Here is a 16,784-nt window from a genome sequence, read left to right as displayed (position 1 = left end):
CTCTGTCAATCACTCCCACTGTAACTTCCCCAGTCTTGAGTTGGCTCTCCAATCTGATCTTACATAGGTGAAAGCTAAATTTCTGTCCATCTATCACACAAATTACCACACTCTTGGGTAATAGATCAGAAAGTGTGCATATTCGCTCATCCCTTACTATCAGCGACTGGTGAGATCTTATATCTCTCAAAATAATAACTTCTTGTCCTTCTCTCCCTGTTCTTTCTGAGTAAACTTTACCCACTGAGGCAAATTCTTTGTAGAGATCAGGTACTAACTCCATACCCTGCCCCTGCCTTGTCTGTGCACTCTCCTGCAGCTCCTCAGCTCTTCTTGGGGTCTCCTTTACTACCTTCACTAATGCCACTGGCTTAGCTTCTTTTCCCACAATGCCTTTCTTTAACACCCAGCACTGTGACTTTACATGTCCCACCTTCTGACAGTGAAAACACGTTTTCCGAGTGCCCTTCTGAAACCACCGGCACCAAAATTTTCTGTGTCCCACTCCATCACAGTGAAAACATCTGAGGCCTTTCACCTCCTGTCCACCCTATTGGCCTTCTTTAACCTGTGGTTAATATCTTACCAGTGCTCTCTACTTTTGGGTTAGTAATGTAGGATCTGCCCTTCTCTCAACTTCTATCCCTCACAGGAAGAAATTCTGGCCGAAAGCTTGTCTTATGCACCGACATGTACTCATCTGCTAATTCTGCTGTCATTCTCACTTCCTGAACTTTCTCTTCTTCCACGTGAATTCTTACCAACTCTGGAAGTGAGTTTTTTAACTCCTCCAGCAGAATAATCTCTCTTCGAGCGTCAAATGTCCTGTCTATTTTCAAAGCATGCACCCATCGATTAAAATGACTATGCTTAATTCTTTCAAACTCAACATAAGTCTGACCTGGTTCCTTCTTTATGTTTCTGAACCGCTGTCTATATGCTTCTGGTAGCAATTCATCAGCACTTAAAATAGCCTGTTTAACCTCTTCATCATTTCTTGACACCTCATCTGACAGCGCGGCAAATACCGCACTAACTCTGCCAACCAGTTTAGTCTGAACTAGCATTACTCATAAATCCTCGGACCATTCCATCTGACTAGGCAATTTTTCAAATGAAATAAAGAAGGCTTCAACAGCTTTCTCATCAAAATGTGGCAGAGTTTTGTCATATTTGTATATATCACTACCTTCTCTTTTGATCTCCATCCCGTTAACTTGACTTTGCTGACTAAGTTGCAACTTCTCAAGTTCACATCCCTTTCCCTCTCCCTCTCTCTTTCCTTTCTGCTCTCTGTTTATCTTCTAACTCCATTTTCCTCAATTGTAATTTAAGTTTTTCTACCTCGACTGCACTTAGCTGTTTCTCTGACACACTTAAGTGTTTGAGTAACCCAAATCTAACTTATTTGCTAATTCTAAAAGTGTGGCCTTTTCTTTCCTTCTAAACTTTCTTGGTAAATTTGTGAACCATCTTCAAATCTCAGAACCTCTTTAGCAATTTTAAGAGCTATTTCTCACACTTTTAATCTAATCAACCACAAGTCACCAAAATTAAACAAATTGTTTCACCTACATTTTATTTAAAGATCTAGGACACTAGCTTGCAAGTGTTTAAATCTGCTGGGAATTTTCATACCCCCAAATCGATTCAAATCTGTCTAAACCAATTTAAGTCCCGGACAAGCCCCCAATCTGTTACGGCATGGGGTAAACTCCCCTGCTTAATTTAAAACCAACAATTCGAAGAACTATTTAAAGTAAAAATTAACAACATTAGTTCTTCAAGTATAACAGAGAATAATTAACTAACAACTATTTACACATCCTTACTCTGACGTATCTGTTACCTTTCCTTCTATAAGGGCGGCACGGTGGCACAGTGGTTAGCACTGCTGCCTCACAGCGCCAGAGATCCGGGTTCAACTCCCGCCTCAGGCGACTCTCTGTGTGGAGTTTGCACATTCTCCCCGTGTCTGCGTGGGTTTCCTCTGGGTGCTCCGGTTTCCTCCCACAATCCAAAAAATGTGCAGGTTAGGTGAATTGGCCATGCTAAATTGCCCGTAGTGTTAGGTGAAGGGGTAAATGTAGGAGTATGGGTCTGGGTGGTATATGCTCGGCGGGTCGGTGTGGACTTGTTGGGCCGAAGGGCCTGTTTCCACACTGTAAGTAATCTAATCTAATCTAATCTAATACTAGTCTGATAAAACTCCCAATTAAGATTTACACAACAAGACTACTTTTCTCAAAACCAGGGGCTTTCGGTTCTTCTATTTGGACCTTCCTGTGTCGTCTTTTCTTCTTCTTAGGAATTTCTGCATCACAGGTTACTGATCAAAAAATGTACCTTTTTAAGAGAGCTTTTTTTTTTGGTCTGTACATGCTGGTGGCTTGGCAATTCTCCTCTCAATTGTTCAATTTCCCCCAGTCTTATATCCCCAAAGCATTGGATTGTGTCACTGGCTTTTAAGATTGTCAGTATACTCAATTCAAACTAGATTGGGGTTTGGTATTTTTTGGGGTATAATTTAAACTGATTGGCCTAATTTGAATCTGTTTTTGTCATTTCCAGGAAATGAGCTAATTGAGTTGTTCAACCAAGTGTCACTTTGCTAGCTTTGAGAACACTTGGTGCTGTGTCCGGTAGTTCTGTTGCTTTTAATTCTCTTAAAGTACACCCACATCTTCACAACACTACTAAGGGAAAGACGGAAAGCTGGGGGAAAAATAATCTTTTTTCAGAAATATGAGCTGTTTGCTGTCAATCACTGCATCAGTCTGGCTGGTTATCTCCTTACTGAGACCACCGCTACTGCTCACCAATATATTCTCTTGACTTGACTTAAACTTAAACTGCTGCTGGGGAAAAGGGAAAACTGCATCACAGAGGTTGCCAGTTTATGTTTGAGGTCGGTAGTTGTACATTGCTTTGTTACTGACCCCAGACTCCAGAACATTGTAACTTGCTGTTCGTATATAATAATTCTGTAATACTGTGAAGTCACTGAGTACGGGACAGATTAATCTGTTATTGTAAAGCTGCATTGTCATTGAATCTGAGGATAAAGTGACTCATATTTCAGAAAATAGTAATTATTTAAAAGTCTCTAATCGACCGTTTCTTTCTGTGCAAACATAACTTGAAAAATAATAACAAATTACTTTTGGGATATAGCCACTGCCCGAACTAAGGGAAAGTATCTTTGTTGCAGTAGCATGATATCTGCACAATGTACTTGATAAGTACCTTGAGAAAATGTTAAGGTTTTCTTTTCTAAACAATAGTGAATTAATCGTGGATAGCTACAAATCTTTATTTGAGCTATAACAGCATTAACTGCTGAGTCAGCTATTGTTTTTGAAAGGCAATAATTTTGAAAGACTTGCACGTCACTGTAATGCCAGCAACCCAGCTAAAACATTACTTAATAATTGCATTATATATCAGTGTAAAACTAAAACTACGGTTTGTTTGCAATTATGTGACATGCATTTTCTCTTTCACATTTTTAGGATTTTCGGTAATAGATCCTGTTAGTACAACTGTTTATCCTTTTTTTTTAAATTACTATTGAATATGTCTCCAACACACTCCCTGGTGGTGCATATCAAATCCAAATGGCTTCTTGTATGTTTTATTAAAAAGATTTTCCACTTATTCCCTCTGCTTCTTTTGCAAATCACCTTTATATCTGTATCCTTTGGTTACCAATCCGTCAGCCACTGAAGAAGAAGTAAATAAAGAGAAACTATCTAAATCCTTTTGGATTTGAAACACCCCTTATAAAACCTCCTGTTTTCCTTCGCTGCTATAAGGACTATCCTAGCTTCTGCAGTCCCTCAACTTAATTAATCTCTCATCTCTGAACCTATGCTAGTTAATCTCTGTGCCCTCTCCGAAGCTTTCATGTCCATCCTAGCTTTGGTATTCGTATGCCTGTGTTTGTAAAGCCCAGGATTGCATATGTTGTATTAGCTGCTTTGTTCACATGTCATGCCACCCTAAAAGATCTGGTTGCAAACTCCCCAGTATCCCAGCTCTTGCAATCCCTCTGCATTGTACCAAATTGCACATTTTGTCTACCAACATGGATCTCCTCCCACTTGTTTGCATTGAGATTCGACTGCCACGCATCCACCCATTTCCCCCAGTCTGGCTCGTATACTTTTGGTGTTGATTATTAACTTTACACCATTTACTGTATTTTCAAGTTCCGTGCCATGTGCCATTATCCCAAGTCTAAATTTTAAACCAATATACCTATGTATGCGGTTCAGACCAAAGTTTATATCTAAAACAACAGCTATTCATTCTAAATACTGAACCCTGGAGAGCTCCATTAATGTGACCTCCATTCAGTGTGAGAAACCAGATAAGGTTTTAACTTGTTGAAGAGCATAACATTATTGGTGAGACAGGTGCCCAGGAAGCCTCAGTCATAAGAGAATGAACCAATGGAGGAAGTTGCTGAGGTAGAGTAGAAGCAAGGTCATGGGAGGATGAATATGTTAATTTTACTACTTGGGCGTCAGGAGACAAGTGGAGATAGGTGAAGACAGAACTGACAGCTGAATGGAACTTAGTGGGAGGTAGGATGTGAGTAACTGCATTTTGGACAAATTTCAGTTTTATGAAACCAGTCTGAAGGTATCAGGGATTCTAAAAATTGGGTTTTATTCTGTGGTGTTGTAGTTCAAATTCAATTAATACATCTGGAAAATAAAGCTAGTCTCACTTGATTATCATAAAAGCTGTCATGAGTTCGCTAAAACATTTGCCAACCTAACCTGGTCTGGTCTCGTCTACATGTGACTCCAGACCCATGGCGATGTGGCTGATTTTTAACTGCCTTCTGAAATGCCCTGCTAAACCACTCCGATCAAGGGCAATTAGAGATGGAGAACAAACGCTGGCCATTAAAGAGTTAAGAAAATAATTGTGATAATGTATAGAGTCATAGAGATGTACAGCATGGAAACAGACCCTTCGGTCCAACCCGTCCATGCCAACCAGATATCCCAACCCAATCTAGTCCCACCTGCCAGCACCTGGCCCATATCCCTCCAAATCCTTCCTGTTCATATCCCCATCCAGATGCCTCTTAAATGTTGCAATTGTACCAGCCTCCACCACATCCTCTGGCAGCTCATTCCATACATGTACCACCCTCTGCCTGAAAAAGTTGCCCCTTAGGTCTCTTTTATATCTTTCCCCTCTCACCCTAAACCTATGCCCTCTAGTTCTAGACTCCCCGACCCCAGGGAAAAGACTTTGTCTATTTATCCTATCCATGCCCCTCATAATTTTATAAACCTCTATAAGGTCACCCCCTCAGCCTCCAACGCTTCAGGGAAAACAGCCCCAGCCTGTTCAGCCTCTCCCTGTAGCTCAGATCCTCCAACCCAGGCAACATCCTTGTAAATCTTTTCTGAACCCTTTCAAGTTTCACAACATCTTTCCGATAGGAAGGAGACCAGAATTGCACGCAATATTCCAACAGTGGCCTAACCAATGTCCTGTACAGCTGCAACATGACCTCCCAACTCCTGTACTCAATACTCTGACCAATAAAGGAAAGCATACCAAACGCCTTCTTCACTATCCTATCCATCTGCAACTCGACTTTCAAGGAGCTATGAACCTGCACTCCAAGGTCTCTTTGTTCAGCAACACTCCCCAGGACCTTACCATTAAGTGTATAAGTTGTATAAAAGACTTTGTCTTTTTATTCATTCTTCCTAAGAGAGAGTTGAAATTGGAAGGCTGGGTGGCAGTAATTCGGTTCAACTTTGATTGTTTAGTTTACTTGGTAAACTGGTACTCTGCCAATAGTGACCAGGAGAGAGCTAACAAACCCTTTCTGGATGGTGCGGAGCTGCAGTTTGAAATGGAAAGCTGATAATTCCCTGTACGAACTTGTGAATCACCTAATGGTTTACACAGAAGTAGGATCTAATCAGTAGCAATCAAGCAGCAGCTCAGGAGAAAATAGTGGCATTTATATACTCTGGATTTGCTCATTTATAACATTTCAAGGTGAATTTTTGGCATTCATCATCACTGTGCGGTTACTGGGAGATTCTATCAATCTTTCAATGCTATAGCAGTTGTCATTCTTCAAATATTTTTCTTTAGCCTACTGAATGTCTCTTCCTTTGAATTGACATCCAACTCTTGCATCTCTCTGAGGCACTTGAAACAGTTCTGTAACCTTTCATATAAATTGTTCTGATACAATGTCGTCAACCTGAAACATAAACTCTAATTCACTGAAACTACCTGACCTGAGTATTTCCAGTATCCTTTCTTTTTAAATGTATAAATTTATGGATCTGCTGTTAAATAACTTATAAACTTCAGGGAGATATGGTTGTGATGTTAATACCCTTGCAAACAGCTGGCAAATTTATCAAATGCAAAGACTAAAATGGTCATTTGTGTAACATAATGTGATATACAATATGCAACTTGGAGACTCATTAACTCTGATCTTTATATTTTTAAATGTCTAACATTGTATCTTTTGTCAAGAGATATGATTAAAAACCTTCGCATATATATTTTACTTCACAATTTTGCAAATTTTCTGATACCATTGGTCAAAACTCATTTCTTCCACTGGCACCATGTGGCCTGCCTTAGCAGAGACATTTTCTTTTGGTGTAATCTCTAAATGAATCTCTGTACTTTGTTGCGCTCATTTCCATTTGACAAAGAGTTCATTGTGAATCCCAGTAAACCCTTGCTGCATTCAGCATTGCATCAAATCTACAGACAAATGAAGAGAAAGTGTTGCCATTCTCGCAAGACTTAACAGAAAAAGGAGACTTGAGCAAAGCAATTTACTGTGGACAGGCTTTTTTTTTAATATCAGCAGCTGTGCTGTAGTGCAGAGTGTGAAAACAAGCTTTCGTCGAAACCAAGAAAACCCTTTTCCAGGTCACTAAGAAACTCCATAAAAAATGCTTCTTTCTTTCCTAATGGCCAACTTGAAATTCCTTGGTATGTAGAATTTCCATGCTTTACCTGTTTCCAACCCGACATCCGTCTTGGAGTCCAATCATGTGTAAAAGTCATTTCATGACACTATTGTTTGGAGAGCCTGAATCCAGACTCTGGTGGATAAAGATCCAAAAGATTTCCAAATATTCAGTGCACACTGACAACTCTGTCAAGCCTGTAAGCATAACAGCTGTTGACCGTGAGGTACTCATAGGGACTCTCTGTTGCTTTTCAGAAGTTTGAATTGAAATGCTTTGGCATCGCGTAAGGGGAACTTTGTTTTGAATGTTGCCAAGTCTGCATTACTTAAAAGTCAGGGTCAGTTGGCTCAGTTGGCTGGATGGCTGGCTTACACTACAGAGCAATGCCAACAGCATGGTTCAATGCTCGCATTGACTGAGGTTACCGTGATGGACTCTTTCTCAACCCCTCCCTCACCTGAGGCATGGTGACCCTCACTCCTACTCTGAGTGAGCAGCCCTATGGTCCTCTGGAACAATGGCAACTTTTCCACAAAATCTCATTCCAAATAGTATTCTAGCACGTTTAGTGCACTCTGTTCTTGATTTATTAGCTTGCCCAGAACTATATGCAGTGTTCTACTGGAGTCTATCCATTGTTTCATGTACAGTTAACATGAATTTATCCTTGTATCAGAAATCCAGAATTCTATTGGCTTTTTATTTAACCACTCTCCTACCTTTTGAAGATCTTTGCATCTATGCTTCACAATCCCTACATTCCTGAGTCTTGCTCTTAAGGGATACATTCGTTTAATGGACTATGCTATTTGAAGCACAAGCAAAGATGAAAATTCTTGTTCTTAGCTGAATTCTTTCTGGTTTTCCCACAGGGTTAACATGCACAGAACAAAACTTCATAACCAAGGCCGGGAGTCAACAAGCAGCAGCTGAACATGGCATTGTCATCGTGGCCCCAGACACCAGCCCCCGTGAGTACAAAACCTTCATTCCATTCAATTCCACTTCATCCAGCCAAATGTTCAGGCTCAAGTAATTTGAAAAGTTATGCTTCACTTGAGCTGCTTTTTGTAAAAGGCTTTCGAGTATATAAAAATGTGATTGTGTGAACTTTTAAGATGTTCTGGGGCAGTTTACACAATTCTGTCAATTTGTGGTAAATCGAATATGGAAAGTCACTGGTGCGTGTTGTCATTCCAGGTGGCTGTAATATTCAAAGTGAGGATGATAGCTGGGATTTTGGAACAGGAGCTGGGTTTTATGTCAATGCCACAGAGGACCCTTGGAAGATGAACTACAGGATGTACAGCTACATCACAGAGGAGGTAGTCTGATCAGTGGCAATGTCTTTTCAAAATTGCTGAAGTATTATGGTTACTTGTAAAATGGAGCAATTATTTCTCTGGAAGCTGTCTGACTAATCAGCAATACTGTGCAACTAACCCCGGGTTTCCTCCCAACTATGGTTAACATGCCCAGACCACACTAGACGGCTCTTTGAGATTGCTGTACATGCTGTTAGCTGGTGACTTGATATCTAAACGCTCTCAGTAAGAGGAAGGAAGGAAGCTAAAGCACAGTTTATTGTCAGAAACAAAGCGGTACTGTTAGGTGTTAAATGTAAGAAACATGGCAACAGGAGCAGGCCATTCAGCCCCTTCAATCTCTTCTGCCATACGTAGCTGATCAGTTAACCTGTCCTTAACCTCCCATCCCTCGATGCCTTTAACCACTAAATTTTCCAATTTTACTTGTATTTGTTTGTGGACTCTCTAGATTTTTTTGATTCAGTGCAATTTTTGTTCAAAATAAAGCCCTGCTGGTTTTACACGAAGGAGCGGGCTGTAACTATGTGATTTATTTAATGCTGTAGAGTGAACCTGTACCTGAGGTGGAGGCTTTTTTGCAAGCACATCTCAATTGGCAAACAATTATTATTGCACATTGGTTTTTGATCTTTTGTACATCAAACCGCTCCATACAGTCTCCATTCTTAGCAGTAGCAGTTTTTAGAGTCCATTGTATCACCTCCCTTTTAAGTGCCACAGAGATCAGTGTTGGGGCCACACTCATTGACAATATATATTAATGACTTGGATGATGGAAGTGAATGTGCTATTGGCAAGTTTACGGATTACGCTAAAAAGGTGGAAGGCCAGTCATGAGGGTGACGCAGAGTATGCAATGGGATATAGACCAGTTAAGTGAGTGGACAGAATCTTGACAGATGGAATATAGTGTGGAAAAATGTGATGCTATGTCCTTTGGCAGAAAGACGAGATGAGCTGAACATTATTTAAATAGAGAAAATCTGCAGAAAGCTGCTTTGGAAGTCAAAGAGTCATACAGTGTGGAAACAGACCCTTTGGTCCAACCATTCCATGCCGAGCATAATCCCAAACCAAGCTAGTCCCACCTGCCTGCACTTGGCCCATATCCCTGCACACCTTTCTGATTCATGTACTTATCCAAATGTTTTTAAACGGTGTAAATGTACCTACATCCACCACTTCCTCAGGAAGTTCATTCCTCACATGAACCAGTCAGTCCTTGTGCATGAATTACAAAAAGCTAGCATCCAAGTTCAGTAGGTAATAGGGAAGGCAAATGGAATGTTGGTCTTTTTATCAAAGAGCATAAAAAATATGGCACTAGTTAGACTCCATTTGGAATACTGTGAACAGTTTTGATCCCCTTTTCTAAGGATCTGGCATTGGAAGCAGTCCAGAGAAGGTTTACTAGGCAAATTCAAGGTATGGAGGAATTTTCTTGAAGAGTGGTTGAGTGAGTTGCATTTTACTTATTAGAGTTTAGAAGGATGAACAGCAACCTTATTTAAGCATACAAGGTTCTTGGGGGACTTAGCAAGGTTGATGTGGAAAGGTTTTTTCCCTTTGTGGGAGAGTTTAGGAGCAGAGGTCATAATCTTGCGATAAGGGGTCAGCCATATAAAACGGAGATAGAGTCATAGACATGTACAGCATGGAAACAGACCCTTCGGTCCAACCTGTCCATTGCCGACCAGATATCCCAACCCAATCTAGTCCCACCTGCCAGCACCCGGCCCATATCCCTCCAAACCCTTCCTATTCATATACCCATCCAAATGCCTCTTATATGTTATAATTGTACCAGCCTCCACCACTTCCTCTGGCAGCTCATTCCATACACGTACTACCCTCTGCGTGAAAAGGTTGCCCCTTAGGTCTCTTTTATATCTTTCTCCTCTCACCCTAAACCTATAACATCCTTGTAAATCTTTTCTGAACCCTTTCAAGTTTCACAACATCTTTCCGATAGGAATGAGGAGGAATTCCTCCGAAAGGGAATTGAATCTGGAATCTTTTTCCACAGCAGGATGTCAAGATTGGTTCATTAAGTGTATTCAAGGTTGAGATAGACAGATTTTTAATCAGGTAGGGAATCAAGGGTTGTGGGGAAGAGGTAGGAAAGTGGAGTGAAGGATGATCAGTCCAGCCATGATCTCATTGAATGGCAGAGCAGACTCAATGGGCTGCATGGCCTATGTCTGCTTCAGAGTCTTATCTTCGATTCCCTTACCTAACAAGAATTTATTTACCTTAACCTTAAAATATTCAGTGACCTGTCTCTTAAGCAGAGAGTCACACAACCCTCCAGGTAAGAAGGTTTCTCCTCATCTCTGCCCTAAAATGACACTCCATAATGAAGCAATGTCTTTACTTCTGGACTCAGCTACAAGAGGAAACTTCTCTTCCATGCCCACCTTTATAAAATCCATTCAGCTGTGGATTAGTAACTGGAGACATCTTTGCATGTCTGTGCTGTGCTTGAAAACCAAAGATTTCTATATTAACAGGAATGAAATATCCAAAGATCCTTCTAGAAGTGTGGCTATGGGTTTACTGTCTGTAATACATTTTACTTTTTTTTTGCATGTATGACTCCTATCTTGATTAATGCTGATAGAGGCAAACAAATGTACTAATTCCTGTGTTTTATTTCCTCCTCAGTTACCTCACCTGATAAATACCAATTTCCTTGTTGATTCTGAGAAAATGTCCATCTTTGGCCATTCAATGGGTGGTCATGGAGCTCTCATTTGTGCTTTGAAAAACCCTGGAAAATATAAGGTACACACATCTCCTAGATGCTAGTAGCAGCTGGATTTAAATACAAGTGGATCCGTACAGCCCCAGCATTTCTGAAGTTGGGGATGCCTTTTTAAGCATAACGCAGGGGTGTTGCTACAATACATTGTGAGAGTTATTTTTACAGTTGTTTTTTTCTGACTAGATAGGTATATTATGTTTTATTTAGTAAAGATAACAAGTTGTGTGACTACTAAACTAACTGGTCCAAAAGTGAAACATTGCTGACTTCTCTCAGTTTGAAACCTGTAAACAAACTGCAGGACAGAGGATTCAGCCCACATTTTGCTAGAAGCATCTGATACCACTGTCCTGTCTCTACAGCACGGCATCATCAGTATATATCTTGGATGTTATTTATGTGTCTTTTTAACACCACAATGCTCTCTGAGTGACTGTTCTCCATGGCCGAGTTGTACACTCAGCACAGAAATGCTTCTTAACCTCTCTTCCCTCCATCTCAGTGACCACACTTAAAGTGATGACCTCTTACAGCTCTCCATGCAGCAGCAGTGGATCTTCTTACATTTAAATAACATCTGGTTAGGGTTATCTGGCCATTAAGCTGCTGAGAATGAGTATGACGTGGAGATGCCGCTGTTGGACTGAAGTGGATAAAGTCAGAAGTCATATTAACACCAGGGAAGGAGCACTCTGAAAGCTTATGTTCTCAAAGAAACCTGTTGGACTATAACCTAGTGTCATGTGCCTTCTGAGAATGAGAACCTGAAAAGCAACAAGTGTTTGACATAATTGGGAAAAAGTTTTCCACTGTTAAAAATTTCAGTCTTTAAGTGATTTGAGACTTTGACCGAAAATCTGCATTCATTGTACTTTTATTAAGAAACATCTCCACCCCAACCACCATATAATTTCTAAACTGGTCTGAATGTGAGCTGGCTTATCCTACTGACATTTTTTTTATAACATGCTGCTTTCACATTTTTTTCAGATAATTTGCCATCTTGTATATTTATCTCTCAATAAGTTGGTGCAAAAATATATGAAAAGACTGAAAACAAAGGACTTTGGAAGTTATCAGAGGAAAATTTGATAAGACAATAAATGTACCAAAAATGAATATTTCATGAAACTGGATTTCTTTTTCCCCTCATGAAATGTCCTTGTTGTTATTCAAAGAGGAGAGCAACAGATGTAAATAAACTAAACTTAAAATTGTTATGTTAGGATGTTGAGACATGGAGAGGGTGTGGAAGATGTTCGCAGAATGATACCATCAATGGGGATCATGTTGAGAGGCTGGAGAAGCACACTTCAATCACACTACCCTGAGTCACCATGCAGAGGATTTCTCTCTTCATTCGTGTATATCTGTACTTATCTATATTTCTCTATATGTACACAGCTGTATAAATACATTGTATATTTTATGCACTTACTTTACTAATCAATTTTTTATCATGCATATTGGGAGTTGAGACCAAATGCAACTTTGAGTTGAAGCAGGTATCATGAGTTGACCATGGTTGATTATACCAAAGCAAACCTTATTTATTTGCATTTCTACAGCAAACATCCAGTCATTGTTTTTCTATATTTCCATTATAAACTCCAGTGTCCATACTGGGAATAGCAACTGCTGGTAAACCTGTGGCACTATAGGCACTACCTTTCACCAGAGTTGACACTGTGCTGACAATATTGAAGATGACGCACGCTGTGCTGTTGCTGGTTTGGCTTTCTCTTCTTGGACATGGTCATTACCTGGCACTTAAGTCCTCCCAGTCATGGCCAGTCCAACTCTGCTGGAAGCTGGAATCGACGGTTGGGGCGGGAGTGCTTGTAAAATTTTGTTCCATTACAAATCTTACTTCCTTAGAAACCTTTTTTTAACTGCACACAAACTGTAACAGACTAGGTAAAATAATGTAAATCCCCTTCCCTGCACCATGTTCTAGACACTTGTGATATCAGCAATTATATTAAAAAATATTTATTTCTATTAGTGTGACCCTTGTTTAACCATTCCCGCCAACTTAGTTTCTGTGCTGTTTACTTTTATTAAACACGTTCTGTCTATCAAATATACATAATTTGAGAAGTAGTGTAATGGGTGAGTGATGCAGTATTGAAATTTGTAGACTGAATCACAGTCTGCACTATCTAACATGTACATGCAACAATATGGGAATATGAGATGACGTATTAATTCTTATTTCTGCTTTTGATCCCTGATGACATCTGGGTAGTCGGTGTCAGCACTTGCTCCTATCTGCAACCCTATGCAGTGCCCTTGGGGCCAGAAAGCATTCACTGGATACCTGGGCTCTGACAAAAGCAAGTGGGAGGTAAGGTTACACTACTAGCAAAAAAAAAGATTATTTTTTAAGTTCACTTGTGGTTTTCTTTTAACAAGTCGAAGGCATTTCTAAACTAGGGCATCATACTGCTTTTTGTTTCGGTATCTTCAATGTACTCCCCACTTACGTACTATAAAACACATAATACTAACAGGTGCTCAAACTAATTCATACAGAGGCCTTTTTTAAATTCTCTATTAACTGCCTTTGAAGTTTGTGTGAGATGGAAAGTTTATACTGAACTGTGTTTGCTTCTGTCTACAATAAGCAGCAGTCCAAATTCAACATGTAGCACTCACCCAGTGAGTGGAGTGAGGAGCTTTCTAACTTACCTGGAGCTAATTCAAACCCAAGAACCCTGATACCAAGTCCTCATCCAATCCTGAGCTTGTATTGATAATCAATAGTGGTCTTTCTGCTATACTGTAGCTCCCAGTTGCTTTTATGTACACTTCTAAATTCCTTTTTGAAGCTTTTATTCAATTTTAAAGAAGGAATTGCTTTCCAAACTCTCTTTAAAGCTGTGATGGATAAAAGCAAATGGGAGGTAAGGTTACATTACCAGTGGGAAAAGCATGTTCAATTTTTAAATTCACTTGTAATTTTTTTTCTAGCAAGGTAAGGGCATTTCTAAGCTACGACCTCATAATGCTTTCATTTTAACTCTTTTTGGCACCCTCATTGTGCTCTCCAAGGCTGCCAGAACAGTTCTCAATAGAAAAATGCTAATTCTGTTTTGGGCCTGACCATCGACTATACCATGGCAATGCATCTGTGTTCATTATTGACCCTGCTGTGCCACTTAGTAAATATGTGGAAACTACATTTCTTCTGAGAGGTAAGACGTTGGGACAAAAACAATTCTTGCCATATGTTTGAATTCCTTGTGATTGGCAATCTGCACAGATTAATTTGAGTTTCCTATATTTAAAAGGTGTGAGCAAGCATCAAAGGTGTTTGTAAACAAGCAGATGAACTACTTATGTCTGACTATAGCTTGTGAAATTAATTTCTCTATTTCCTGTAGGCCTTTGATGCCACTTGCCTGGCAACAACCTATTCGGGACCTCTCCTAGATATTCTTGTTGACCAGGGCAAGGATGATCAGTTCCTGGCTGCAGGACAGTTACTCCCTGATAGCTTCATCACAGCTTGTACTGACAAGAAAATACCTGTTGTTTTTCGGCTTCAGGAGGTAAGTGTGACCAGAGTTTGAATTAGTCAAAACAGTGTGATTATTTTCCCATTCCAACGTCTCTCAATGATTTTAACCATTTCATGTTTTGCTACTTCCAGGGATATGACCATAGCTACTACTTCATTGCGACGTTTGTTACAGACCATATCAAGCATCATGCAAAGTACCTGAATGCTTAAAAGCCTGAATGACCATCTCAGCTGTGCCTTTTAATCATGTAGCAATCATAAAGCATAATCTCCATGTGAAGAATTAGCTGTTCCCAAGATGATGAACATTATCTCCCTTGTCTCCATGTGGTGGCTGGCAGGATTTGGACAATTTATTGGACCTGTGTTAATCTGTTTTCAGTATAAGAATGGACCTATGTCCAAATGAAATCACTGTACTTGATTTGTTTTTTGGAAATCCAACATCATACCCACACCAACCCAACAAAGACAATCTGTGAGCACACCTTTCAAATAAAGTCAATTAAACAGCAGGTTGACTTGATGTATCTTTCTTTGTAGCGACGCGTTGCTGTCATCTCAGTGATCCTGACAAGGTGTATTCACCTCCAGCTCCTGTGCCAGCAGACGTAGAGTTGGCAGAGGTTCAGACAGCATTGACAGCTTAAAAGAATAACACTCTGGGTAATCTGTAATAATATTTCAACAAGAATTTGAACTGGAATACTCTGAGCAACCAGAGCGATTCACAACTTGGCCACATATTTCAAATATTGACTCACAGTAGACTTGAGCGTATTTGGTGCGTGGGTTCCATCATGCAGATTTCAGCCTATGGTGCTTTAACGCAAATCCATCTTTCTGTTGCGACCATTACAGCTGCTCAATGGGGCTGGCTCTCTTCAGTCAATGTTCAAGTGGCTGAATTGAATCTTATGGTGACTTTCGATCTGAAATGAACAGGGTGAGATGACAACTATGGACATTTCCCACTAGTAAAAAGGAGCAAAAAAGGCAGGAAACCCTGCTACCTGAATTGCTCTTTCCTGCATAGCCTTGCTGACTGATATACTAGTGACAGATCACCAGGGCTTTCAACATAAGCCCTCTCGCATACTTAGTCAGCATATTCTCCTGGGCAAGAATCATACCTCTAGACCCACAGGCTAGAAGTCATGCTGCATGTTTGTATTTGATGAGACTACACGTGGAGAATTGTGCCCAGCTTTGCTCTCCTTACCGAAGGAAGAATATAGTTGCCTTGGAGGGTAGATGCAGCAAAGATCCACTCAGTTGCTTCCTATGTTGGGAGGACTGTCCTAGGGGGAGAGATTGTCCTGATGGGCTCCACATTCTCTGGAATGTAGAAACATAGGCAGTGATCTCATTGAAATATAGACAATTCCGAGGGGCCTTGACAGGTTAGATGTTGAATGGCCATTTCCTGTAGCTGGAGAGTCTAGAACAAAAGAAGGGCTTATGCCCGAAACGTCGATTCTCCTGTTCCCTGGATGCTGCCTGACCTGCTGCGCTTTTCCAGCAACACATTTCCAACAAAAGAACATAGTCTCAGGATTTTTCAGAATGGACTGAGGAGACATTTATTCACTGAGTTATGAATTGCTGGATATCTTTATCCCAGAGGGCGTGGATATTTGGACATAAAGTATACTCAAAACTGAGATTGATGTGTTTTTGGGCACTGAGTGAATGGAGGGATCAGGAAGTGTTACTGAGATCACAGATCATTCATTCTGTTTTTGAATGAAGGAGCAAGCTTGAGGAATTGTGTGGCTAACTCCTGACACATGGCATTGATATAATTGAATGATCTTACTGCGTATTTTGAAGAAATAATGTTGTCCTTTCTTTGTTCTTCCTTTTCCCTTGCTTTTTACATCTGTCTATTTGTGGCTTTTCAAACCCATTTGAGGCATGGGCCATCTTCACATTTTGCCGCTTCAGAGGGAGTGGTTGCCTGTCTCAGAACTCCAGCTGGGATTCAGGGGCATAGTTCATTCCATTTTTGTGCACAACACTCGTGCCAGACTGGGATGGCGGGGCTGGTAGATCTCTGTTGTAACCAGCTACATGTAGTGTACTCTTTATTTCCCCGAGCTTAGTAACCAAGCTACAATGCTTTTGTACCATTGGTTTGAAATACATATATCTGGAAAGCAAGTGGGATTTTGCATTGCTAA

General features: G+C 40.3%; 1 protein-coding gene across 1 annotated transcript in view; it reads left to right on the top strand.

The window, feature by feature from the left end:
• The window catches only part of esd (esterase D/formylglutathione hydrolase), a 25,851-nt gene extending 10,735 nt beyond the window's left edge, over positions 1-15,116 (top strand). Inside the window, exons 3-8 of the mRNA XM_043700371.1 lie at positions 7,856-7,954; positions 8,184-8,308; positions 10,976-11,095; positions 13,324-13,422; positions 14,462-14,629; positions 14,731-15,116. Coding sequence (XP_043556306.1) covers positions 7,856-7,954; positions 8,184-8,308; positions 10,976-11,095; positions 13,324-13,422; positions 14,462-14,629; positions 14,731-14,811 — 692 coding nt within the window. The 3' untranslated portion in view covers positions 14,812-15,116. The remainder of the gene's footprint in view (positions 1-7,855; positions 7,955-8,183; positions 8,309-10,975; positions 11,096-13,323; positions 13,423-14,461; positions 14,630-14,730) is intronic.
• Positions 15,117-16,784: the final 1,668 nt, after the last annotated feature.

This window comes from Chiloscyllium plagiosum, chromosome 12 (assembly GCF_004010195.1).
Source record: "Chiloscyllium plagiosum isolate BGI_BamShark_2017 chromosome 12, ASM401019v2, whole genome shotgun sequence".
NCBI classification, from domain to species: Eukaryota; Metazoa; Chordata; class Chondrichthyes; order Orectolobiformes; family Hemiscylliidae; genus Chiloscyllium; species Chiloscyllium plagiosum.
Note: the sequence above shows the minus strand (reverse complement) of the source record. Positions and strands in the feature narration are given on the sequence as shown.